The sequence below is a fragment of the Polistes canadensis genome, unplaced genomic scaffold (genome assembly GCF_001313835.1).
Source record: "Polistes canadensis isolate GaletaPanama2010 unplaced genomic scaffold, ASM131383v1 scaffold_28, whole genome shotgun sequence".
In the NCBI taxonomy this organism is placed as follows: Eukaryota; Metazoa; Arthropoda; class Insecta; order Hymenoptera; family Vespidae; genus Polistes; species Polistes canadensis.
The window spans coordinates 572,112-599,271 of record NW_014569575.1 but is presented as its reverse complement, the minus strand read 5'-3'; the positions used below and the strand labels follow the sequence as shown (position 1 = coordinate 599,271).

The window sequence follows — 27,160 nt, the reverse complement described above, 5'->3', positions numbered from 1 at the left end:
TATGTATATATGTGTATGTATACATATGAATATATATATAATGACAAATAAAAAATTGTTTTTAATAAATTTAATCCAGACTCCTATCTCTCTTCACATATTTATATAGAACGATATAGAATAAGATTAAATAATAATAATTATTAACTAATGTATTATAAAAATATAAGAAATTAATAATGGCAATTCTAATTCATTAACATAACACAAAACGAAGGATACTGTAAACGTTTTTACCAACTTTTTAACGTTTTAACCAACATATAAAATTTATCATGCTTGCATTAAATATTATTAAATATACGACAAAAAAGAATGATCATATACTTATTCCAATATACGTCTATTTATAAATAGCATTTATTATTTTCATACTTATAAAAAACTATATGAACGTCAATAATTTCAAAATTGTTAATTTCAAATTCTGCCAATTTTAACATAAAACCACAAACTTTTTTTTTTCTTTTTTTTTAGTAATAACTCATAAAATCTGTTCCATAAAGTTTTAATCGCTTAAGAAAATGCTTAATCATAAGGTAATAATTTATAGAGATTTGTTTGATATTCGCGACAAATATTTCAAAATGCGTTAAGATCTCAGTCGAAGTTATTAAAGTGTATAATATTATAAAAATGGATGTATATATTAACAAAAATATATATATCTATAAATATAAGTCTATTATGGCGACAAAATTGTCGATAAATCTTGACACATAATGACCAGAAGATATTGAATTTTGATCACGATATATTCCTCTATCTCTTTTCTCTACTTATATAAATTATTATATTAAATAATATATTAAGAGAATAATACCATGACACTGCAAAAAGACAAAAACAAAAAAAGAAGAAATGAATTATTCTAAATTAACTTCAAGATTTTTGGGTCAACGTATATAAAAAGAGTATGTAAATTAATCATAATTTAAATATACCTAGACAATAACTGGATTGCTATCTTTTAATAGCTGAAGACATGCATTTATTTCTTCACAGTCTTTTGCCATGGCCTCCAATCTAAAAAGAAGAAAAAGAAACAGTAATAACAAGAGTAGTAATAAACAATAATACGCAAGAAAATAAAAAAGATAATACTTTTAATTACTCTTACCTCTCTCTGTACAAATTCAACATAGGTAAATTGAAACGTCCTTCCATTAACGCACGACTACACAATATGGCTAAATTTTTGAAACATTTACAAGTAGTATTATCTAAACCCTGACTTTCCCATTCAGGTAATTCTTTAATTATATTCCATGCTGCAAAAACATATTGCATCAGAGATGACCAATGTTGCGAGTCTAGAAGTATTCTCCCTTGATCAATTACTGCTTTCTATATAGATATAAAAATAATAAATTTAATCTAACAAACTCTAATGCATATGAAAAATTATTTTATCATATTTTGAAAAAGTCAAATTTTAACCGTACTTGAAATGCTTCTAAATGTATGTATGCGCGACTATATGCGCAGTCATCTGTATTAGAGGAAACAAGACTAGCAAAAACATTTTGCCTCAAATTACAAAGTTTTTCTCTCAGCGGTTGTATATCCGCCATTGGTATTTTGTTCATAAAGATATCCCTTAATTTGTCATCTCCTCGTAAGGTACCACTTTCTTGCATAGATATTACATCTGTAATAAGTTTAACCAACTGATCATGGCTAAGACCTCGTAATCCATTTACTAAATTTCCATTGAACTTTTTTTGTACTGAAGTATTAATTAGGTTTGTGGATTTCGAAGGTGTTCTCTTCTTTTTTTCTGATAAACTAAATCTAGTCTCATCGCCAAGAGATAATCTCTTTCTAGGTGTACTTTTCAATAACATGGTGGCCTTTATTGGACTCTTTACTGGAGTTCGATCCTTGGAACTTAAACTAAAGTAAAAAAAGGACAAAATATTCACTCATTCATTTGTTTTATATCTTCAATACTTTAAGAACAATTTAAAAAAACAAGAACCAACCTTAATAAGCTGTCACGCTTACAGGCATCCAGATCTGGTGACCAGACAATAGTCCTTCGTCGTCTTCCTCGTTTCTGAATAACAAGTTCGTCAGGACTAGGAGCTGGACTACAAGAATCTGAAGTGTGTCGACTATTAATTACATTGTCCATATTATTTTGCTCAATCGAAAGTACTTCACCTATAAAATATGAAAGAACCTAATATAACCCTTTCATGGATGTAATTTATACATAAATCAATATGATTTAATTTTATAATGATTTTTACCAAATGACAAAATAGTGAATGATATTTGATAAAACTGATTAACAAAAATACAATACACATATACAGTACAGCAGATATATATATATATATGTAATATGCAACTTTTACATTTTACAATTAACACAAGTATGATTAAACATAAATATTGTAAATAATATTATAGATACCTGGTGAAAGTGTCATACCAGGGATATTAGGAATAACAGCTAAAGCTTGACGTGCAGATCTTCTACGTGAACCGTCTGGTCTTCTTAAAAATTCTCTGGTTGGAGTGTTCATCATGCATCAAAAAGATGCAATTAAATATTCGTTTTTAAAAAACTCTTCTAAAATTTAACAAGAGAAAGTTTTTCTTTTTTTGTTTTTATTATTATTATTATTATTATTATTATTATTATTATTATTATTATTACTATTACTATTATTATTATTATTATTATTATTATTAATCTTCCATTTGATTCATTACCAACCCACCATATAAATTGTACTCATTCTATACACAACACTTTCCCGATTGTTTCTTTCACAAAGCCAACAATATTCTTCTTTTTTTTTTAAATATTATGTTAATATAGATTTTCCTTATCATAACGTGAAAAATAATGTAAAATATAATGCAATAAATTAAAATGTTCACTTTTATAAGTTTAAAATAGTTGTAAAAATGTTTCCAAACTTATTCTTCGCAATACCGAAAAATCACGTTAGAGCTCCAAGAAAAATGGCGGGAGATTCACAGATTCATGCTTACTAACCTCTTAATATTAATAAAATGTGACGTCGTAGAAACTGTAAATTGTATCAACACAATCGGACAATTCTGACAATCTTATTCAAAATAAAATAAAGAAAACTGCCATTCTTTTAAATTTTATCGCTTCCCTTTCTTTATAAACATTATAAGATTATATCGAAAATTCAATTTTGAATCAGGAAAGTATAAATGTCAAGAAGGTTTTCATTGACTTATACACAGTTACTTATGGCAGGTTTTAAAGTAATTTCTTTTAAATTGAATAATTTCTATAGTTATCAGGATAACACAATTTTGTGTAACTATAATGACCAAATGACAAGAATCCACCAGTGCGATGAGAATGGGATTTAATGACAATTATTATCTTTTTTCTACCATTTTCAAAATGGCGGGTAGTTCATTGTCAAACGAATGAAATATTATTATATATTATAAAAAATGTGACATAAAATATAATATTTATATATTTATATATATAAATATATAATAATTATTGACACGTATAGTCATTTTTCATCATTTATTAAGTGTTATAAATCAATATAATTGAAAGAATGATATAAACATATGTGATTGCATCTATATTAATTATATATAAATATTATATTACAAATATGAGTTCGAGTAAGAGAAAAACTATTGAAATTAATTCGAACGAAGAAATCAGCCCTAAAAATCGTCGTAGTTCGTTAACAGTTAATTTAAGTTTTACAAACTTCACAGATTCAGGTAATGGTTCTCTCAGAAAAACACACATTAAGAGTAATGAATCGTCTGTTCAAATACAACCTTCTAGTAACTTATTAAGAGATAATAAAAAATCTGGCAAGAATAAACAATCTGATAAAAGCTTTGCTGAGAAATCTATTGTAAATAAAACAAATAATGTAAGTTCTTGCAAAGATCAATTGTTAAAGAATGTCAGTGTGCGTGTCATTGATATAAAACATATTAAACAAACTGATGCAAGTTTTCAAGATCTAAGAGATGCAATATTAACTAAAACTAGAGAAATATTTAATAAACAAGATGAATGTGCTATAAAGACTACTTTAGTTCTAGAAAATCAGAATAATCAATTATTAAATACTTATTCCAAGAATATTGAAAATCAACAACAACTTTCAAAAAATGGGATTACTAATTTACAGACCGATACTCAGAATAATATGGTTAGTATTTTCTCTACGCCTGTTAAAAATTGCAATGATAATGAATCTATAAATAAACCAAAAAATTCAAAAAGAAGACTGTTCATGCATAATGATATTGATTATCCTCCAATCGTTGAGACTGCAATGAAAGAAAATCATGACACAGAAAATAATTTGCGACAGTTATCTCCTAGAAATTTAAATTATAAAAATAGTCCTATAATAACTGGTAGTCATAGAAGACATCATAAATCAAGACTTTCATTAAAATATCTTTCTAAAAATAGAACAAAATGTGATGCAGATGATCCGAGTCAAAAATCTGTATCGAGTTTAAGTATTTTAAGTAATGAAATTGAATCCCTTGATACACCAATATTATGTTCCACGTTTAACGAGGAATTGTGTGGAAATGATAAGAAATTTATTGAAGAACATGGTATTAATAATGAAAGACGTAAAAAAAGCGCAACAGTTGTATCCATGAAATTAACAACTGTTCAAAATCATAGTTTGGAACATTATAATACTTGTAATGAAAAAGTAGATGCAATAAATGCGATTAATAGTAATCAAATTAGCAATAAAAAAAAATCTGAAATTCAAAACACAAAAGAAAAAATAAATCAAACAAATTCAATATCAGATAAAGAATCTTTAATGAATCATAAAACTATATTGATAACGTCAAATACATTACTCCAATCAAGTCAGTTTATTACTGAAAGAAATGAAAGTATTAAAACCACAGTTAACAATGAAAATAACGTAAAAGAACTTGACTCATCTTTACATGTAAATACATCTATGGATAATGCAAATGAACAGGAAAATGTAACTCAAGTTCATGGTTCGTTACAAGTGAATACATCTTTAAATTCTACATATAAACATAGGCAATCTCACAACAAAGAACAATCAGAACAGCGAAGTACAAGAAAATCAGAAAGACATTCACGACACAATAATGAAATAACAAATGAAAACAATGATAGCTCAAATTATATTCAATGTACACCTTATAATGTATTTCAATCTAATTTTCCGAAATCTCTATCACAAATGGATACAGTAATACATAATACAAAACTTAAGGATTCTTCTAAGGTGATTGAAACATTAAATAAGAACAATATAAATAAAATAGATGAAACTGTTCTTAGTCAAAAAACAGAACCATGCGCGTAAGTATATTAAACCATTGTTAAATATTTGTATACATAATAATTCATTTGTGTAAATAAATTATTGTAACATCTTTTATTTTTCAGATGTAAAATTCATACAACAATTCTGTGTACCAAAAACAGAAAAGACATTTTACGTAGTACAGTTATTTTAGATGATTCACCTTTTATTGCTTCGAATAAAGAGAAATGCAAGGAAGTAATTATAGATGAATCTCTTAGTCAGCAGGTAACTGACAAAGACAAAATAAAAAATAACAGTTTAAAAAATATAAATGTTATACCCCGTAATATAAAGAAAAAAAAATTATTGCCACTTTGTGAAGACTCTAGATTATCGTTTACTCCAATGGAAAAATCTTCAACACCTACGCCATTGATAATAAAGAAAAAAAAACAATTTAAAAAGAAAAAAACAATGAAACAGAATTTATGGACGATTTGCAATGTCCCAAACGAGGTAGAAAAAAGTAATAACGATTTGTCAGAAAATAATTTTTCTTTCGATCTAAAAAAGAAAAAAGGACGTAAAAATCCTAGAAAAGTGGTTAGTAAGAAAATTGTAATTAAAAAAAGGGCTGATAGTGATATACTGAAAAAATTAGAACATTTGTATAAACGTTCCGATCAGGAAACTGAAATCATTGAAAATGAAAATTCTATGAATGAATTTCAAATTAAAAAAGGATCTTCTTCTCGAAGACCGTTTCATAAATCTACAAAAATTGTTATGGTTATAACAGGATTTTCAAAAGGGTAACTTAGCAATATTTTTCTAATTTATACCTTGATCTTTTCTGCATAGAATAATGTTTTATTAAGTGTTAAATTAAATTATTTTTCAGAGACAAACATTTAATTAAAAACATCGTAAAATCTCTTGGCATGGCAAGTATAGAACAAAACGTTACACGTAGAACAACTCACGTAGTGAGCACAGGAGTGCGTACAATAAATTTATTGCATGGTATAATAAGAGGTTGCTGGCTCGTAAAACTTGAATGGGTTTTGAAATCTTTAGAAAATAATGGATGGTTGAATCCAGAAGATTATGAAATGATGCATTACTCAAAGGCAGTCAAAGTAAGAATTATACTACAATTTGTAAACAATATGTAAATGGTTTTTAATAGAAAAATATATAAATATATTTTTGTTTTATTATAGGAAAATCGCAAAGATCGAGAATTATTTGGAATGGCTTATGTACCAGATTTGTTTGCTACTTCTGGTTTCTTACACGTTGAAAATGGTACTACACCTTCTGCTCAGGTTTTAAAGGAACTTATCAAAGCTGCCGGTGGTAGAATAACTGAATATCCGCAAGCTGCAAAAATTATTATTGGTGCAAATGGTGTTAAAGAAAGCTGGATCTTGGATTCGATTACTACCGGTGTTTTACAATTGACAGCGCAATATCAAAGGAAGTAGTATAGTATTATTTACTTATTCTATTTTCTTGGTTTTTTTTTTTCACAAATTATGTTTAATTGCCATAGGCAATGGTAAAAATTTTGTTTATGTGGATGTAAATTATTTAATTAATATATACAAACATTGTTGGTTGCTTCCCATATATCAATATAATATCCATGAAAACAATTTTATACTACACTCAAATAGGTGTATATTTTGTGTATATAATATATTTATTTTCTTTCATATGATGTCAAGGATTACTTTCACTATGATGATGTGCTTAACCTTTTATATTATATATGAATGCTAATAAAAGGTGTTCACCCAGAATATAAAAATATCTACAACATTAAACACGTTCCAGATTAACAGCTTTAACGTAAATAAAATAATTACTGTATTAAAAAATGCATCTAAAGGCATGTGTATACAAATATATGACAGATATACGTAACAAGACACAATATTTCAACCAATCAGAAACTAGGAATAGTCAAATGACATGACTAGCCATTGTGTATCTTTTTATCGCAAAATAAAATTACGCCTTAACGTTCGACTTTTATATTACATTACATCAAAGCGCATGTTTAGATCCTACGTCTAGAATTTACCATACGATGTGTCAAACTCGTAGGTGTTTGTTTAATATGTTTCTTCAAATTTGTTTAGTGATATTCTAATCTTAATTGTTCGCACAACAATGGAAATTATAGCAAAGTAAGTATCTATAAAAATTGTACTGAAAATTATTCTCTTTTTTCTTTATTATAAATATATCTCAATTCGATTAGTATATCCTTTTGTTTTCTTTAGTGACGTTTTTAAATTCTTTTAAATTTTACTGATTAAACTTTCGTATTTATTTCATAATTCAGATAACATTACTTATCTTCACGATTATAAACGTCTTTATCCTATTATTTGTTATAAACTAGTAATTATTGTTCGTATTTGTATCTTCTTTTATTAAAATAGATTTAATTGCATATTGTTTATTATATAAATATAATGCATGATACATATGTTTCTATTAGAAATTAATGTATTCGTATTTATGCACATTGGAGGATAAATTTTTTCTTTTCTTTTTTACAGTGAAAGCATACCTCACTCAACTTATCAACCTCCATCACCAGATTTATGCATACCAATTCACAAATCCAATACTACTATTATAACAGATTTATATGCTGGAATACCTGAAAATTTAGTTTTAAATCTAATAGGATTTGTGGTCAGTTCATTATTATCATTTATGAGTCATCGAACAGATGTATATGATAAAATCTATATTTATCATTCATTAGATATTTTCATTTACAGTTATTAGTTATCTTATTTGGTTTACTACGTAAAAAGGCGTGGAATTATGGACGTCTTGCGTTGCTGCATAAATCAGATAATAAATGGATGGAATTATTTTATGGCGACAACGATACCAGAGATTCAGACGCAATATTCTTAGATACATCTGTTAATTCACAGTTATCTCAAGTGGACAGAGGGTTTCTATCATGGATTGTTACGGCATTTAAAATAAAGTTGGTACAATTTATACACTGTACCGGCCAGCAGTTTGGAATTGCTATGAAAATTTAAAGAAACTCGATATTTATAAGAATATAAACGAAATGAATGTCTTTAGAGAAACCAAGGTGTAGTTTTTTTTATCAAGAAAAATTAAAAAGTACAATAGAACTATCAGTATCCGACGATTTAGTATTTAAACGTTCTTTTATTATTCGTATATTCTACTATTAAAATGTTCTATTATCAGCAAGTTGTTTCAAACTTTTGGCTGGTAGTATATATAAATTTCTCTGTAATTCATTATTATTTTATTTAATATAAAATAATTTTTGTAGAGATGAAGAATTATTAAAAAGAGCTGGTCCAGATGGCCTGCTGTATATATTATTTGAACGTTATTTGATTGTTTTAACTATTGGAATGGTTATTGTATCACTATGTATAGCGTTACCTATTAATATTCATGGTAACAAACATGATAACGATTTAACATTTAGTCGTACAACAATAGGTAATCTAGATCCAATATCTTCTTGGATATGGGTACATTCGATCTTAATTATATCTTACTTACCGATTGGTGCATATGTGATGAGGCGTTTTTTAAAACAAGTAAGGAATGTTTTAAACAAAAATAATTTGGTTTGATAATGTTATTTTTTCTATAATTTTTCAAATTATTTCTAGGTACGAGAAACCAGATCTAGTGGAGAATTAGCAGCTAGAACATTAATTATTACAGAAATACCAAAACACCAATGCGATGTAGAAACACTTACCGAATATTTTAAGTATGTATTATTTTGATGACACCAATAATTATTTGAAATTGCTAAATATGTTATAAATTATTATTTTATTAATTTAGAGAAGCATTTTCAACATTGAGCATAGAAGATGTAACATTAGCTTACGATATCAGACGTCTTTCTGCGTTAGATGCAGAAAGAGATTGTGCAGAACAAGCACGTTTGTATTGCGAGAATTATGCAAAAAAACGAGACCCTTTAAAAATATATCCCTATCGTTGTGGTCAAGTTTTAGGATGTTGTTGCAAATCTGTAAGTATATCATTAATATTGTAGTTATACGCATTTATTATTTCTGAACAAAAATAATTTTTAATATTTAATAATCCTGAAGAAGGTGGATGCACAAGAATTTTATACGAATGAAGAAATTCGATTAACTGCATTAGTGGAAGAAGAAAAAAAATTGGCCCTGAGTAAACCACTTGGTATAGCCTTTGTTACGTTAGGTTTGTATCTTTATACTTAGTTGTTGAATTCTTCAAATATTTTAAAAAGAATATTTTATATTACCATTATTATATATTATGGTGTAGGAACTCCTGGTGCAGCTAGAACCATGAGAAGACAATTAAGATCTTTACCTTCGATAAAGTGGGTGGTTAATTATGCTCCAGCCCCCTCAGACATTTTTTGGGAAAATTTAAGTATACCTAAGAGATTTTGGTATTTCAACGCAATATTGATTAATTTTGCTTTGGGTATAACATTATTTTTCCTTACAACACCAGCTGTAAGTTAATTATACATATTATTACGATGAAATTTCATTATATATTTATATAATATGAAATATAAAATTAATTTATATTGTATTCTCTTTTGCATATTTAGGTTATTATACCAATTTTGAATAGATTAACAATACCAGGAGAAATAACAAAAAATTTGAATCCACTAATATCTTCATTTTTACCAACTTTATTGCTAGTAAGCGTTGCTGCTTTAATGCCCGTCTTAGTTGAAAAAAGTGAATCTTTAGTAAGACACTGGACAAGAAGCAGTCTTAATCGAACGGTCATGAAAAAAACCTTATTACTTTTATTACTTATGGTTCTTATATTACCTAGTTTAGGATTAACCAGTGCTGAAGCATTTTTTGTTTGGACGATGAAAGCCAAAAATGAGACAGGAAGATGGGACTGTGTATTTCTTCCTGATCAGGTATAAAATGCACATAATCTGTAAACTCATTGTTCAGTAAATAAAATGTATTTCTAATTAAAATCTGTAAATAAAAATATTTAATATCTTCATCATTATTTCAGGGTGCTTTATTTGTAAATTATGTGATTACTGCTGCTTTACTTGGAAGTGCATTGGAATTAGTGAGATTTCCAGAACTTGCCCTATATACTTTTCGTCTTTGTGTAGCACGCAGTAAAGCAGAAAGAGTGTATGTTAGAAAAGCAGTATTATGGGAGTTCCCATTAGGGGCACATTACGCATGGTTACTATTGGTATTTACTATGACAACAGTCTATAGCCTTGCCTGTCCTTTAATTACTCCATTTGGATTATTATATTTATTAGTTAAACATTTGGTATGTTTGACAAAGATTTGATTAATAATCATATCGTTTAGAAACTAAGTATTATTTTCTATTATTAATTATAAATATATACATGGCAAACACACAGGTGGACAGGCATAATTTGTGCTTTGCTTATGGACCAAATGTTGGTGGTGGTCAGTTAGCAGGTGCAGCTGCTAGTGCAGCTGGAGCTGCACCAATTCTTGCTCAAGTAGCATTTTTATCTCTTGGATTAGTAAGAAGAGGTTTATCTCCTCTGGCAGCTGTACAACTTAGTGGTCTTGCTGCTAGTATTTTAGGTCTTGTAACTGGAGTTACATTACCTGCATCTAAACCTAAAGTATAATTCACATTCAACTCTTATGTTTTGTAATTGTTCTCTCATTATTATTAATAAAATATATACCTTATTTTTAGACACAACCGCCGAAAAGAGATCTTCCAGGAGGAGTGACAGGACAAAGTTTTATTGCACCTGTATTAAAAAAGAAAACAAATTCTGTAGAAGAAACTATATCTACAAATTCAAACTTTGACATTAATTCGGCAAGTCCAAGAAGTACAACTTCTTCCATACAAGAAAGTCCTAAACTTTATCAAAATTATGGAAAAGAACCTAAAGTGTAAGAAGTATTATATACCTGTTTGTTATAAGCAGTTTTTATAAACACAAGCTTATATAAAGTAACACAAAAAATACTTATCCTAAAAATTTGAAAAAAAGAAAAACATCGCAGATATTCTGATAAACAGTTATTGTAAAATAATGTATTAAAACGTGTAATTATTATTATTTAAAAACAAGATTTTCATTGTGATAAAAATGCATAAATAAATTGCATATTAATAATGTTTAATTCCGCAGTTGAAGGCGTTAGTCCGACATTGACATTAAAGAAAAAATTTACACTAATAATTATATGGATATATTTACATACTTGCGTGTGTCATTACAATATCTTTTACACAAGAAGGTGTATATATATATATATGTATATATACGTGGCAGTCACTGTATTTTATGTATATATTAGAACTAATGACACATTTTTTCTTACACCTATAAGAGAAGCATACCACCATAGCCTTATTTCTAGGCATATTATAACACGAAATTTAAAACGATGCCTTTAATTTTTAATAGGATACTTTCTAAGCACGTATTTTTACAGTTTGCATTAACATGTTATATAAAATTGTGTACACTTCTTTTTTTCTGTATTATATTTATATACATATATATATATTTATATATATATATATATATAAATTTTATTTTACCCTAATTTCTTATACAAATAAACATTGGAAATTATACATATATATATATATATTTACGACATTGAAAATTTACTACCATTGTATACATTGTATTTTTCTTATAGTTACAGTTTTAAATAATGTGATTTTGAGATAAGAATGGAAGAACTCTTAGTTTAATAGTATACAAACACACTACTTAATAAAAAAATTATCAGTATTAATTAGTTTACATTACTAATGTGTAAATGAATATAGAAGGCAGTGTATATGCGTAAATTCATGTCTTAGAAAAAGTGTAATGTACTAATTTTAAATGTAATTGCAAATACAGATTCTTGTTCATTCTTAAATAGTGATAAATGAGCAGATACACGTTTATCAATCCTCAATAGTATCAGACAAGGCACCTTTCAATTGCTTTATCGATATATTATCGATTAATAACACGAAATGTAACTTGGAAAATAAAAACTATTTTTTTTATATATAATCCATTCAAGAGAGAAAAAAAGAGTGAGAGAGACTTAAAAGAAAAATATAATATCCGATTTTCCATTCTAGAAAGCAGTCTTTTTCATGATTAGATCGTTTCGAAGAAATTATTTTTGTATAAAATAAAAAATATAAAAAGATGTAATAAAAAAAAGAAAAAAAATATTAAGATACAAATTAATTATTCCTTTAATCGCTATTCTTCTAACACGAAGCAAAGTATTTTTAATTTTGAAGAATGATTTATACAGATTTAGAATTCAGTCGTGTTTCATGTATATATACAAAACAAAGTGAAAAAGTATTTATAATACTATATTATAAATAAGATAAATAAGAATGATGATTATGATATTTGCTAATAAAAATAATATAAGGTTACGATAAAGTACTATTCAGTCTATAAAACATAAAATATTATTATATTTTTTTTTCAATGGATTATTATATAAACAATAGAATGAACTTTCTCTTTACCAAATATTCAGAAGTAGGAATGTATTATCGGAACAGGCAAGCCTTTTATAAAATAGACAAAAATAGTTTACTTTGAATTAATCATATTTTATCACTTTTGCGTAGAGAGAAGTTTTATATAAAATCTGATACACAAATATAGCAGATATTTTAGAATAGCACCTGTGTTCAACGTATTTGCTCATGTATATTAAAAAGAAAAAAAAGAATAGTAATAATAATAATAAAAAAAATAAAAAAATAAATGAAATTTGGCAAAGGACTAGACATTCATATTTTCTTCGTTTAACACAAAAGTATTATTCAATTTAGTCTATTGCCCACATAATAATATACTACACATACTGCTATTTGATTACTGGAAGAATAATGCAGCCATCTTACATGTAATTTAAACTGATCACTTTTGTTAAGATTTTGTTTAAATGATTTATATCTATCTATCTATCTATCTATCTATCTATCTTCTTTTACTTTGTTTGGTAATTCAAAATAATTTATTCAAATAGACTACCACCAATTATCGCCTCCAGCTGACTAGAAGTAAGATTATTCAATTTCTCAGCTTGTTCTTCTTCAAAAATATTCGAAGACTGATTAAGCATCTTTTTTTTAACTGTTTTGGGAAAGTTATATGTACACAGCGTTATTGTATTTTCTAACAACTCTTCATCTTCTTCCCTTTGTGATTCTTCACTTTCTTCGCTGTTTAGATGAACCTGGAAATTATATTTATGTATATAGAAAAAAAATGTTTGTTCTTCACAAACAAAAAATGTACATATTATACTATACAAGACATTTTCACGCTAAAGTGGCTCATATATGTAAAATGTTTTAGAATTGTGATTCACCATTATGAAATATTTGATGAAAAAAGTACTCACCTTTATAGCCTCTGCAATTTATAATAAATAATAATATAATGATTTATATTAAAAATATATTTTCTATTCATCAATATCCATTAATAGTGAATCAATTTTTTTACTTACTACAATTTACTTTTAACTAAGAACCCAAAGAACAGTAACTGAAATAAATACACACTCACTTGTACGTATAAAATGAAGGAAAAGCATTTTCACTTTTCAATCAAATTTAATTACTGCCAATATTTAAGGTAAAGGATGCGGGTAATAATGTAAAGAATTTGAAAAAATAAATTTTAGAAAAATAAAATTAAAATAAATTAAATATATATAGGATAATAATAATAATAAGTATTTTTTGTAAAAATACCCTGTCTAAAACTTACATTTTCAAACATATTAATATTTTTTCATGAATCATACAGATGTAATAATTATCTTTAATATAAAAGACATATTATTACTGACTTATAACATAAATGCAATAGATGATTTAAAAAAAATTCCAAATAATGGATTACAGTAACATATTATTTTATATCTATAATATATATAATATACATAAATTGTTTTCGTTAGATTAAATTTTGATAATCCTATGAGAAATTAATTTCGTGAACTTTACTTTGATGCAAAAGAAGATAAGTTTCAGGCATTATTCTTAAATGTAACATTAAAATTAATATATATATATATATAGATATATATTTTTTTTTTTTTATGTATATATATATATATATATAAATGAACATATAAAAATGAATTCACAATTAAAAAAATAAAAGCATTTATTAAAGCACATAAAGGAATCTTTTTAGAAGTACATAACATTCCATTATGTTTTTTATTTATTGTGCAACTTAATGCGAATGCCTGTCCTCATGCTCAACCACAATCAAAGTATTACATTTTTAGCTCATTTCAATTATATTCAAAATAAGTAAAAAGATTTTACTACTCTTTTACAAATCTAACATATTACCTAATAGTTGTGAAATATGTGAACCGATTATTATATTATTTTACTGATTATAAAAGCTACAAGAGTATCATCTTACCTCTACTATTGAAACTCGAGGTGATGGTTCTCGTTGTAACTTTGTTTCCATTTCTATAGGGCTACTAGATCTTGATAAATATTCTTTATCAATTTCAGCTTCGTTATCGGAAGAATCTTTTTCATCTTCTGCCGACGATCTCTGTACTTCCATATTTTCATGCAACGTGCAAACAAAGCCACCTTTTTCCCCATACTCAACTAAATTCCCATCTAAATGAACTGATATAGGAAATACACTTCTTTTTAATTTAAATTCAAACATTTTTATATCTATGTCATTACCAATAAATGCAAAAATATTACCTTGACAAAAAGCAGCGCTACAATATGAGCAGTGTGCGGATGTTCTTCGATTACATACTACACAGTGATGCCATGGACAACTAAATTTACTTTCCGTGTTATAGATATTTACACAAGTGCTATGATACTTCTTATTGCATGTTTTATGGTCGCATATAATAATTTCACTATCAGGCGTTATCTCTTGTCCACAATTCCAACAAAAACGTTTCCTTGATCTAAGATAAGTACAAATATTAATAATACATATGTTTTTCTTATTTGTAAGTATAATTAGGTAATTAAAAAAAAAAAAAAAGTATGAATTTACCTTCTTTGCTTTTTTATTTTTTCTATCTTTTCGGGTTTTTTAGGTTGTACTGCGACTGAAGTTATTTGTGGTTTTTGTACCTTTAAACCTATAAATCCACTACAATTTGGTGCGCCGCATAAACATGCTTTACGTGTTTCTCCATCGCAAGCTAAGTTATAATTAAAAGTTAATTCTTCTCCTGGTGCTATATCTTGCAAAGCAAATAAACCAATACGTGTATCTCCATTTACTGTCCATTTTTGTGTTTCACAATTTGGTGAACAAGAATGATCTAAATAAAATAGAATATTAGAAAAATTATACATGCATTTATTTTTTAATTACAATGTATTCTTATCAAGAAGATAAACTTACTCATAAATCGACTAAGATTACCCTTTGGTTCTGCATCGATCATTCTATTATTATCTATTGTCAAAAAATAAAAATTTTCATTCTTCAATTCTTTTTTTCTAGTTAATCTCTGTCTGTATTCAGCTTCATCTATAATTTCGCCTACATATTCAATTACAAATTGGCCAAACTTAATAGCTTCCAAACTTCTAAGACCCCATCCACGGCCAACTGTATGAAATGGTTCCATTGCTGGATAATGTCTGCGTACGAAATCTTGATTATTGCATTTGGTACCAGCCGGGCATACTCCCGGACTACATTCTATCAATAAAATGCGATTTAAGCAATCTGTTCCAGGTGCACAAGCATCATCTAATTCTGGATCACAATCACATGCCACAATACTTTCAACTTCAACAGGTTTCACATTACCTACAGGCTTGTTAACCTAAGAAAATATTTAATTAATGAGAAAAGAAATATTCACCTAACGCAATTATATAAAATTGTTTATTATTAAAATGATAATGTACCTTTAATTTAACATACGGTGGAGGTTTCAATCCCTTAGCCTCAATATCCTTAGCAGCAGCTCTCTCAATTTTTAAACGCTGATGAATCTCGCTAGCTGCTTCTAAAGCTTTTCTATAAGTATTATTTCTCATATTTTTTTTACCTACTGAAGGCTTTATAGTTGCATCTCCTTCTTGATATAAGAAAGCACGCCCTCTGTAAATGTTATGTAAAAATTATATATATCCTATTTTTTTTCTTTTCTAAATACATCTTTATAAAAGATATAAACACATCATATATTTACCTGTGGACCCAATAATAATTATTAGAACCTAAAAACATGACACAAAATTTGCCCGGACTATGTGGTATAGAACCTACATTTTCAGGTATTTCATGTGGATAACATATACGTGAGGGCCACCAGCGATAATTACCAAGCTTGACCCATACTACTTCTCCGTAAAGGGGAAGTCTTCCAGTTTCACAATCTTCACATATAAACGCACCATCCGGTGCATTTATACCTGTTATATATAATCAAAGAAAAATATTATAATAAAATATTAATAAATATTCTTTTTTTGTTTAGATTAAAAATATATTTACCAAGACATTCCAGATGAAATGAAGTTGGACATGTGTCGCAACAAATAAGACTTCCACCACGAGTACAAAGAAAACACCATGCTGCATTCAATGGAGGATGAGGAGCTTTGTAATGCTTAGGACAGACAATTTGGCTTCCTGTTAATATAACTGATCCAGCAGGTAAACATGATATAGAAGCATGATAAGATGATGGACATCTTACGCATCGTGCTATTTTTTCATTAGGTGCACGAGAATGACTATCTTGAGGATTATCCGAACTACATGTATGACATATATGATATGGACAATTTAAACGACCTCCTTGCCAGCGAGACTGAAAAATAATATCACATTTTTAATATCTATTATAGAAAAAACATAATTATAATACAAAGGCTATTTATATTTATCCATACTTGAGGCCAAGATCTTAAGCAAGATGAATGGTAATGTTTGCCACATGCCATAACTGAACATCTTATTCTATCTCCTTCCCTTTCATTACATACAAAGCACGCTGGAGCTACACCGGACAAACAATCAATACATTTGAAGCTCTCATCTTCTTGTTCTTCTGCTTTATCTAAAGAAAGAATATTGTATTAGAATCACAATTTAATTTAATTAAGGAGATATAATATTAAGTATACAATTAATTATATACCGCTATTTTCTTCGTCATCCGTATTGCTCCTTTTAATTTCTCTCAAATCTTCGAATAATTTATCACTGTACATACTTTCATCAATAGAATGTTCTGGACTAGATTCTCCAGGTTTGACGCATGACAAATGAAAGTACGAATAACAGGGTCCCCTACATCTTGTTAACTTTCCTGTTTTTTCACATATTTGACAAACCTTTTCTTGTTTCATGCCTTTAAAAAGATTATATGGTCTTGTCTTTTTTGTTTCTACTGAATATGTTTCTTCTTTTTCGATTTTTGATTTGACTTTTTTCGCTTCTTTTGTAATAATACTTTCTGCATCTGTTGACGTGTCTTCTTCAGACTCTTCTGGTACATCATCTTTGGATTGATTACCTTCAGATTTGACATATAAACGATATTTTCTGCGAAAAGAAGAGTTCATATCGTTCCAAGTTTTTTTTAAATATTTTCGAATTTCTTCTTCCGACAAATCAGGATGTTCATCTTCTAACATATCTCTATTTCTTTCGTAATAAACTTCGAAAACACCTTCAGGATGTTCATCACTTTTAAAATCACTTTTTTGTGTTGTAGATGAATCATTGGATTCATTAGATTTAGTTGACATTCGAGAAGGACTTTCAAGATTTAATCTCAAATTTGTTTTCCCATTTTCATTATGTCGTAAATATCTTAATTTAGGCGATTCTAATTTATATTGTAACTTATCTGAAACATCAATCTAGAAGCAAAAAAAAATATTTAGTCTTACATATATTTGTATACAAGTATAATTATAATAATATTTTATCATACTTTAATTATTTATTTATTTAACTTACATTTTCCTGCTTAGAACGTTTAGCATCTGGTCCACTTAAGTCAGTCGTTAATTTTCTTTTACTAGACTTATCCTTTTCATAAAAATCGAGTGTTTTTTGCATTCTTTGTCTTGTACTTTTAACTACCGGTTTAAATATATTGGCTCTTTCTTCATCAGTCATCGATTTAACTTCCGTAGCTTCTTCAACTGCTGTATCCCATTTAGACTTTAATCCTGCCTTAATAACAAATCCTGCTGCATATTTAGGATCCTTTCTTTTAATTTCTGCGGTTAATGATTCAGATAGCTTTATATAGTCATCAAGATTAGTGAAATGGATCATATAATTCGATGAAACCCAACTATGACGTCCTTTATCTCCAAAATACTGAACGTGTATCATTAGCAATTGCGATCTGCCAGTAGCTGATTAAAAAAGTCATTTAAACATGCTTTTTAGATTTAATAGACTTATTCATTCTATAAATAAATGTAATGTATTATTATTTAAAAATGTATAATATATTTAAAACAATGTTTACCTTTATATTTGTAAAAAATTAATGTAGTTGGATCTAACGTTACAACACATGGCCAAAATGGAAAATTTCCAACGCGGGCCCATGCTAATTGTCCTAAACTCCAAATGCATTGCGCAGGAGTATTATCAAATTTAGGAGATAATATTTCTTCCATAGAATTGGTAGAACTAAACGAATCGCTTGCTTCATCTCCATCATTGACAATGTTACTTTCATCTACATTTTCATTACTATTTTCGCTAGAGTTTTGAGATTTGCGTGTTCTGGACATTTTGTAATTCTATAGAATAAGATAATTATACAAGATAATGAAATATTTGAACTATCCGAAGATCGTAAAGAAGGTTATATGTAAAAAATGAAAGAAGATCGTGCGCATATAAGATACAAAATGACCTTTAGCCAAAATACGAAAACTCGTATACCTTAGGTGATTCAGATATGTCATCCCGAGGAGATTTAGGCTTTATTGTTCTGCCATAACGACTTTTACCAGGAAAATAAGCACTATCTATTAGATCAGACTTTTCTCCACCATTGTCCACACAATCAGGAGCATCGTTGATATTTTCTATTTTCTCGTTGCGAATGCTTTGCCCTGCATCGTTAACTACTTCGGCCACCTTGTTATTCCGTGTATTGAAAGAGCTCATAGCTTAATCGTTAAATTATCATTTTAAGCTATATAACTTTGTTCTATGATCAAATGATGCTAGTTTATAAAATTCCTCAACTGTCAGTATGGGTTATAATACTAAGAATACTTTCTAAAGAGCTTAGAAATCGAAAACAATTTTCTATTACCGCTGAAAATAGTCGCAATGGCCGATTTTCAAGGATTATGTTATTTTTCACGATTCTTTTAGATTTCTCCATCCGTTGTTGAAGTATCAATATGTATTGCACTTGAAGCTTTATGAACTCCACAAAACGAATTTCTACAGAATGTTTATTGTTAATATTAAGAAAATAAAAATTATCATTACGGGACTAATGGAACAGAACGCGTTTCCCGCGATTTCGGTTGATCCACATAAACGTGTTTGTTCATTTACTTGACGCTATGCTATTTGCATCCTACACTTCCATGAAAATGAAACGTTGGTATTAGTATGGTCTTTCTATTGGACGGCCATGTCTAAAGTAAATACTATGCAACGATTCTGATAGGTTATTGGTTACTACATTTTTTAAACGAATCAAGTTTACTATCATAATACTTTATACATTTTAATTTCTCCTTTTCTTGGTTGGTTTCATTGTTGTGATTTTAAATAAACATTTTATGCGTTCATTAATTAAATTATTAGCAGTACTTTTTTTTTCAGATTTTGAAATTTATCGTACGTATTATTTATTTCACGTTTACGTACTTTAAATAAATAAATAAAATTAAGTTTTATTAAAATAAACATATGTACATATATAAAATGTACCTAATAAATGTTTTATTATTACTGTGAATAAAAAAAAAAAAAAAAAAAAAGTAGAGATATGTTTAGACTAATCGTTATATTCATTTTTTTTTTTATGTAACTTATGATTTAGGTTAGGAAATATTTTATTACAACTATTATTAATTATTGCAAAATGTTGCTGTAGTATGACTTTCGGAATTAAACTTTTTTAATTCTCTCAGCCCACATCCTTGCGTAATATTCTTTAATTCTTGGGTAAAACTATCCAAGTCCTCTTTACGTAATTCACTTAGGTATTTACGTAATTCGATTAATATATGTCCTTTTTTTTTCAACGATGGTACTACATTTGGTAATTGTTTAGTCATATTATGTGCTACCCAAATTGCATCAAACTTCTCTTTATACTCTGTTCTATTTTTAAATAATTCCAATGTTGACAATGGGTGAAATAAAACCTGAAAGTAACATCGTTTCAGATGTTTACTTTTAGCATTTAAAATAGTCATCCTTTCTTGTATTTTATACCTTTGTATTAGGAATAGATATCCAAGGAACGCTTTGTTTTTTGTACTTATCACATTTAACCCATGATTCATATTCTATATCAGAACTTGGCATTTCTGTTATTATTATACCGTTTAAGATAGACTGATCTCTATGTGCAGCAACGAGTTCTTCGCAAAAAGGTTCCTTCGTTCTAATTTCATGAATAACACGCATTATCTCCCTTTCCGCTATATCAGTCGCTCTGAGCTTTCTATGCAATGAAAATTTGTATTATCAGAATGGAAATCAATTAAAAATAGATTTGATAATTATATCTTACACATTATTTTCTTTATCTTCATTTAAAGCCCATGTAAAAAAGGGTCCATTAGTTATATCCCCTAAATAAGCATAATGCAAAAATCCTTCTCCAAGAGGAACAATATTATTTAAAAGTGTCGGATTACTTCTAGCAGGTTCACCCTCTATCCAAGTGAACGCTATTCCATTATTTCTCCAAAATCTGATTCACAGATAAAGTCAAATATAATTGCATGTACTTATTCTTTGATTCGCATCATAATATTTATTTATTTATTTATTTATTTATTTATTTATTTATCTATCTATCGGATATATTTTACATGAAAGTAATTGTTCTGGTCAGACGTACCTATATTCATGTATGGTTAAATTCATATGACCTCTTGGTTTTAATATCATGTGATAGTCCCAATCAAAAACTCCATCTCTGTAGTCGTATCGTGTTTTTAATGACTTTCTAATTCTTCTGTCCCAATAATCCACAATTGGAACACCTTCACGCGTAGCACGTTCCCAAAATCTTTCATCAGATAGGTTTAATATAACGATGAATATCATAGTATCTTTAAAGCTCAAAAAGTAAAGGACTCACTTAAATATCCATTCTAACTGATCTCTGTCCTTATGTTTAAGCTTTTCCAGATTTAGCCAAGGACAATCAATGGTTTGAGTTACAGTATCTGCTAATAATTTCGAATGTTTTGCCAAATATTTAGCGGTAGCAGGTCTTAAAAGCGTATTTCCCATTATTTCCAAGTAATATCGAGTTGCTTCTTGGAGTCCTTAAGTATATTCACACAATCTTTCACATAATATTTTCATAATTGCTATTATGAGATACTTCTAAGATTGGACATATACATACCTAAGTCTTTATCCAAACAAGTGCTTAATAAAAGTATTGATCTAGCAATTTGTTCCATCGTTGGTTCAATTATATGATAAATTATAGTACGATCAGAGTGTTTATAAGAGGACGCTAATGTCTTTACAATATGTCTTGCATCGGAAGCACCTATGATCAATACCTCAAGAGATTTTTTAGATGTATCATCCTTTTCCTCAATTTCACATTGTAAGTCTAATGGAGCACTATATCCCCACCACATTTTTAATTTTTATTTTTCCGGGGTTTTTCACTACTTTCTTTCAATACACACGATGCCCTAAAATGCAGTATAAATGTATGGTAATAAGGACTATTACTGTTATGGATACGAACCAAAATTGACAATTTCTAGTTGCCATAGAGAAAAATACATATGAAAATTTCGCGCGCGTTTTTTCATGCGCACGCGTACATTAATTTTTTATTAGCGCGGGCGTATTTTTATTTTTTATTTTCATAACTCCAGTTTTTAATCCCTTTTTTTCTTTTTATCATATAACAAAAAGTTTACTTGTTTCTTTCAATATCACATACATAAAGCCCATATTTTTCCTGTTTTTATAAGTTGTCTATTTCGTTAGTGTTAATTCATTGGAGTGAGAATATAAAATATAGACGAAATTTTTAAGCAAGTTGGAGGATTAAGAAGTACTGTATTAAAATAAAAACATGAGATATTTTTTTTTATAATAAAATTATAAACATATTAGCGACAATTATGTCAATTAGACTTATAAAACCATTTATTATTTTACTTCTATAATGTAGATTCTGTGACACAGATAAAAATAACTCCCTTTCGAACCTTATGTGTACAGAGGTTTCTTAAAGTGCTCCTTTTTTCCTAATTTGATCAACATTAATAGCTCATTTATCTCTCTTTTTTTGAGCACGCTTATTTCCACAACGCTGTAAAATATCCGTGATAGGTTCTTTGTGTTGAAAAATAGAAATTAATTGCGCGCGTGCTTCGTTCATTCCATCGCTGATAAAACTACTACGTTGCATATTTCCTTTAATGAGTTCGTTTATACGTTCAAGTCCATCATCTTGCTTACTTTTAATAGTCTGTTGAGACTCAAGTAATGTCAATGTCGTTTTTAATTTTTCATATACCTAAATATAAAGATGATAGGAATTTAAGTAAATAGAGAAGAAGTAATTTTTAATTGTAATTATATAATATATCGAATCCAGAGTTAAATAAAACATTTACCTGATTTTCAAGCTCAGCAATGTCATCCATTTGTGCTGTAATATGATACACTTTCCAACCATTTAATTTTTGTAGAACATGTTTCTGCTGTGCCAATTCTGCTACTGAGGGTCTCCTTTCTTCACGCGGTCGTACCTCACTAGGTCTCCTGTAATGATGAAGTCTACCACTCCATCTATTTGTCCAAGAAGAACCTTTAATATAAATCATTAACATTACAGCTACATTATTTGATAATTAGATCGATTATTATGGAACTTGATAATTTATGCTTTATTTGCAAACCTAATAAGCTTGGTGGTCGTATTCGTCCAGTAATAGGTATTAGGTGTATAGGAGGAGATTTCATATCTCGTTGAACATTAGACATATGTCTTTTGTCAGTTGTTTTGTCTTTCAAATCGTCTTTTATTTCTTTCTTTACTTTTTCCTCCGTAATAAATTGCATTTCTTCTTCCGTACATCTAGGCTCTGTTAATTCAACACCTGTTAATTGTTGTTTACGAGGTTTCTTCCTTGGTGACATTTCTATTGTTGGATTAATTGTTATCCTTGATTGTTCCGGGTCTTCATCAAGACCAGGAGATGAAGTAGCTGAAACAGTAGTTGATCCTGAACTTTGACAACCACCACCATCTTGATCCCTTGGAGAACCAGGAGGACTGGATGTTGATGGTACTGATGGTAAGGAAGTAAGAACGGGAACTAGATTTTTAGCTGCACCTGAGAATTAAAAAGTTATTATAGATGATTTAAGTAAATAAAAAATTATCTGTACAAATAAAAAATATAAAAATATTTATAAGGTATAATATAATATAATCGGGTATAAAATTTATTATTAATGCTCAATAAAGTTCAATATTCTTATAAAAATACCCTTAATAGGAGAAGTATCATGATCTCTTTTCCTAAGTATGCTTGGTCTTGGAGATGCATTAGGTTTACTGTGTGGTTCATCATATCCTGGCTCAACAAGTAATCTTACAGGTTGTACCGAAGCCTGTCGATACTGAGAGTATGTACCTATGTGTAATTAAAAAGAAATATTTTAAAATTATTTTATCATTAAACAAAGTGCAATTGTAGGCTATTATTTAATAAAACTAGTAATATTTCGTAACACTAACCACCAGTCTCCAAAGAATAATAGGTAGTAGTAGTATGAGGTGGATGCAAGTATTGACCTTGAACTGACTGAGGAGGATTAGAAGTTGAATTGGTAGTATTTGTTGAAGAGTAACGAAGTCCTGATTGTTGAACAGGTTGTTTTATCTGTACCGCTTGCCCAATATTTTGTGCTTGTGCAGTTTTTACTGGCGTTGATGCAGTTCTTGCTGGAGCCAAAGGTAATGGATGCAAAGACATTCCAGTTATTCTTGTAACAGTAGTTGTAGTTTGTGGTAATCTTGTGACATTGGATGTATTTGCTGTTGTTGTAATAACACGTGAAACTGCATTAAGACTTGATAAAGGAGTTACTGTTTGAACAACACGCGCTGTTCCCTGCTGCTGTTGCACCTATAAAAATATATATTCCATTTTTATTTTATTTTATTTTATTTAACAATAAAATTCTATTAAAATTTTACCTGTTGCTGTGGGATTACGATACGACTGACAGTACCAGCTGATGGACCAGCTGTTGTATTAATGGATAACTGTCGGCTCAATGTTGGTTGGACACTAACAGAAGCTGTTCCACCTATTCTGCTTGTTGTTCCTACTACTGGTGCAGATACAGCTATACGGTTTACTGTACCTGTTGTACTGAGAGATCTGCTTGTCTGATTAGGCTAAAATAATCAATATTTTTATTTAATTATAATTATTGTTTAAAGTCAGATATTATTATGAAAAATTTCACTTAAAAAGTTTACTTGAATAGCTTGCGTCGATGCTCTTCCAGTTTGTGATGTTTGCGAAACATTTGCTACTTGAGTAGCTGGAGGTCTGTTTTGTGCAACTGGAAGTCGTGTAATACTATTACTTGTTTGTAGAATGGGTGCTATTAATCTGGACGGAGTACCAGGAACTCCAGTAACCATAGTGGCCTGTACAGATCTTCCTTGATTGGTTTGAGTTATTAATCTAGGTTGTTGTCCACTGTAAACAGCAGATGGAGGTCTTGTAGATACTCTACTAACAGGAGGTGTTGGGTGTCGTTGTGGTTGTGCATATACAACCGAAGTTGCTTTAGGTTGCCATTGAGGATTTGATACTGTTGTACTTATTCTAAGGAATAAAAATATATCATATTTTATAAAATATCATTAATAACTATTGAAAGTTAGTACATACATAAACATGAAATTTAAAAATAGACACATACCCTGCTCTTGTAGTGGGTACAGCTTGACCAGTGTTAGCTCTAACAATAGGTGTAGCAACTGTTGATCTTGGAGCAGCAATATTTGCAACTGCTGCTGGTCCTCTAGGTACATGATACGTTGCTGGCATACTAGTAATTTGTTGGCTCTGTTGAGTTAACTGTTGAGCTTGTTGTTGATTTTGACGTTCTACTGCATTCAACATACTTGGCGATATAATTCTTACCGTAGAACCCACTGAACAAAGCTGTAAAATAAACATAAATGTCAATGTAACCATTTACTTAACTCGATTAATAGACATTTAAATATGAATGAACAAATTTACCGTCGTTGTGATCTTATTTGTTTCCGCATTGGACGTTGCACCAGATGGAATAACAGGCTTCATCAGAGATAATTTAGGATTAATGTCCAATGATACAGATTTACCAACAAGGCTAGTAGGAGTCCCAACTGTTCCAACAATAGTTTGCATAGGCTGTATACTTTGTATATTACTTTGAACTACACTTTGTACATTCTGTATGCTTTGTATATTTTGCATTGTAGTTAAGTTTTGCGCTAAAGTTTGCACGGTATTCTCAGGCAAACGTTTATCACCGCCACCATCCGTAGAACTTAAATTTGTATTCATAGCTGCTTCGCTAAGAGAGTGCATATTAATAATAAATTGCATATTTTAATAAAAGTAAAAAAATGATTGTTTTAAATAATAAAATCATTAAAAATATTGTATGAAGAAAATCAAACGTTATTTTTAAAATATTTTAATCTGACAGCAGTTAATGTTGCATAAAAAGAATTTAAGAAAAGGGTGTATACCTGTGTATAAATATAAGGTAATAATTTCATTACAGAGATATTTAAACGCATACACACTACATATTGTAAATAATTCTTTTTCATTGACGTTACGCGAAAAATAACATTTAACAAATGGCAAAGAACTCGCGCATTTGCTACAAAAGTTTGTAGCGCCTAATGTAAGCATATTGCAGTGTAGGTACACTGCAACTGGAAACATATAAACGTCCTATCTATATCCATTGGAGATTCCATGTAGGGGAATTTAAGTTTTAGATGTTTGTATTGCTTTTTTCTTATTTTATTGTGTGATGATGTTTATGGTGTGATTGGATTACGGTATTGCATAGTAATAAGATCAGTGATTTTAATTGGACACAAACTATGAAATTATAAATAATAGATTGACTAATAAATAATAACAATAAATTTAACATTAAATTAAATAAAATACACATTTGATATTATAATCGTGTCATATTGTTTGATAAACATTCGTTAATTCAACATATAAACGATGTTAAAGTTTAAACCGGAAGTGAAATAAGATCTGGATTTTGCGCGCGAAATTATGATTGCAACGATAATTTCAATGTGAATGTATCATTTATTTATTTAAAATTATTACGAGATTTACGTGTACTGAGATATCGAATTAATATTATTTAACAATTACCATGTATTTTTTTAGTTACCCAATATTTAAATAAAGGCATTATTATTTAATATCGGTTTAAGTCATCATAAAACCAGGAATGTTAAATATTCTTAACAAATAGCTTATCTATAATAAAT

At 28.5% G+C, this 27,160-nt stretch overlaps 6 protein-coding genes across 12 annotated transcripts in view; 2 read left to right on the top strand and 4 right to left on the bottom strand.

The window, feature by feature from the left end:
- Positions 1-3,110, bottom strand: part of LOC106783993 — an 11,015-nt gene extending 7,905 nt beyond the window's left edge. The window contains exons 1-7 of one of the 4 annotated variants that reach the window (XM_014743040.1): positions 2,733-2,980; positions 2,423-2,581; positions 1,986-2,166; positions 1,446-1,896; positions 1,121-1,347; positions 945-1,026; positions 792-830 (exon numbers count right to left, since the gene is read on the bottom strand). In XM_014743040.1, the coding sequence (XP_014598526.1) occupies positions 945-1,026; positions 1,121-1,347; positions 1,446-1,896; positions 1,986-2,166; positions 2,423-2,537 (1,056 nt within the window). In that variant the 5' untranslated portion in view covers positions 2,538-2,581; positions 2,733-2,980 and the 3' untranslated portion in view covers positions 792-830. Of the gene's footprint in view, positions 1-791; positions 1,027-1,120; positions 1,348-1,445; positions 1,897-1,985; positions 2,167-2,422; positions 2,582-2,732; positions 2,983-3,013 lie in introns of those variants that run through there. The other 3 variants (XM_014743041.1, XM_014743039.1, XM_014743042.1) reach the window with 3 other exon arrangements.
- Positions 3,111-3,527: 417 nt separating this feature from the next.
- LOC106783991 (MATH and LRR domain-containing protein PFE0570w) lies at positions 3,528-6,931 on the top strand. Its single transcript, XM_014743036.1, has 4 exons — positions 3,528-5,353; positions 5,441-6,112; positions 6,202-6,439; positions 6,524-6,931. The coding sequence occupies exons 1-4, from the start codon at positions 3,630-3,632 to the stop codon at positions 6,785-6,787; spliced, it is 2,898 nt and encodes a 965-aa protein (XP_014598522.1). The 5' UTR covers positions 3,528-3,629; the 3' UTR covers positions 6,788-6,931.
- A 415-nt stretch (positions 6,932-7,346) lies between these two features.
- Positions 7,347-11,468, top strand: LOC106783992 (CSC1-like protein 2). The gene is made up of 12 exons (XM_014743038.1): positions 7,347-7,495; positions 7,874-8,012; positions 8,102-8,319; positions 8,644-8,920; positions 8,996-9,099; positions 9,177-9,369; positions 9,452-9,566; positions 9,654-9,850; positions 9,952-10,281; positions 10,386-10,661; positions 10,759-10,992; positions 11,070-11,468. Exons 1-12 carry the CDS (start codon positions 7,479-7,481, stop codon positions 11,277-11,279), a joined length of 2,310 nt encoding a protein of 769 aa, XP_014598524.1. The 5' UTR covers positions 7,347-7,478; the 3' UTR covers positions 11,280-11,468.
- On the bottom strand, positions 10,735-19,971 carry LOC106783990 (histone-lysine N-methyltransferase NSD2). 3 transcript variants are annotated; one of them, XR_001381372.1, is made up of 14 exons: positions 19,318-19,971; positions 18,893-19,172; positions 18,370-18,776; positions 17,543-18,269; positions 17,295-17,461; positions 16,894-17,212; positions 16,589-16,811; positions 16,302-16,497; positions 15,787-16,216; positions 15,430-15,703; positions 15,120-15,337; positions 14,815-15,035; positions 11,059-11,127; positions 10,735-10,987 (listed from the first exon to the last, which is right to left on the bottom strand). XR_001381372.1 is itself a non-coding variant. In XM_014743035.1 (14 exons), exons 2-14 carry the CDS (start codon positions 19,543-19,545, stop codon positions 13,382-13,384), a joined length of 3,912 nt encoding a protein of 1,303 aa, XP_014598521.1. In that variant the 5' UTR covers positions 19,546-19,604; positions 19,697-19,971; the 3' UTR covers positions 13,146-13,381. The 3 variants fall into 3 exon arrangements, 2 of the variants coding, with proteins under 2 accessions (XP_014598521.1, XP_014598520.1); XM_014743035.1 differs by lacking the exons at positions 10,735-10,987; positions 11,059-11,127 and adding an exon at positions 13,146-13,603 and having other exon boundaries at positions 19,318-19,604; positions 19,697-19,971; XM_014743034.1 differs by lacking the exons at positions 10,735-10,987; positions 11,059-11,127 and adding an exon at positions 13,146-13,603.
- A 435-nt stretch (positions 19,972-20,406) lies between these two features.
- Positions 20,407-22,903, bottom strand: LOC106783988 (dynein assembly factor 3, axonemal). Of its 2 annotated transcripts, none has more exons than XM_014743028.1 (7): positions 22,818-22,903; positions 21,989-22,289; positions 21,716-21,905; positions 21,473-21,643; positions 21,140-21,322; positions 20,839-21,070; positions 20,407-20,768 (listed from the first exon to the last, which is right to left on the bottom strand). In XM_014743028.1, exons 2-7 carry the CDS (start codon positions 22,230-22,232, stop codon positions 20,469-20,471), a joined length of 1,320 nt encoding a protein of 439 aa, XP_014598514.1. In that variant the 5' UTR covers positions 22,233-22,289; positions 22,818-22,903; the 3' UTR covers positions 20,407-20,468. The 2 variants fall into 2 exon arrangements, with proteins under 2 accessions (XP_014598514.1, XP_014598516.1); XM_014743030.1 differs by lacking the exon at positions 22,818-22,903 and adding an exon at positions 22,346-22,643.
- LOC106783987 (histone deacetylase complex subunit SAP130) lies at positions 22,708-26,591 on the bottom strand. The gene is made up of 10 exons (XM_014743027.1): positions 26,384-26,591; positions 25,887-26,205; positions 25,561-25,805; positions 25,109-25,463; positions 24,821-25,024; positions 24,359-24,749; positions 24,108-24,254; positions 23,514-23,951; positions 23,229-23,422; positions 22,708-23,128 (listed from the first exon to the last, which is right to left on the bottom strand). Exons 2-10 carry the CDS (start codon positions 26,193-26,195, stop codon positions 22,880-22,882), a joined length of 2,532 nt encoding a protein of 843 aa, XP_014598513.1. The 5' UTR covers positions 26,196-26,205; positions 26,384-26,591; the 3' UTR covers positions 22,708-22,879.
- Positions 26,592-27,160: the final 569 nt, after the last annotated feature.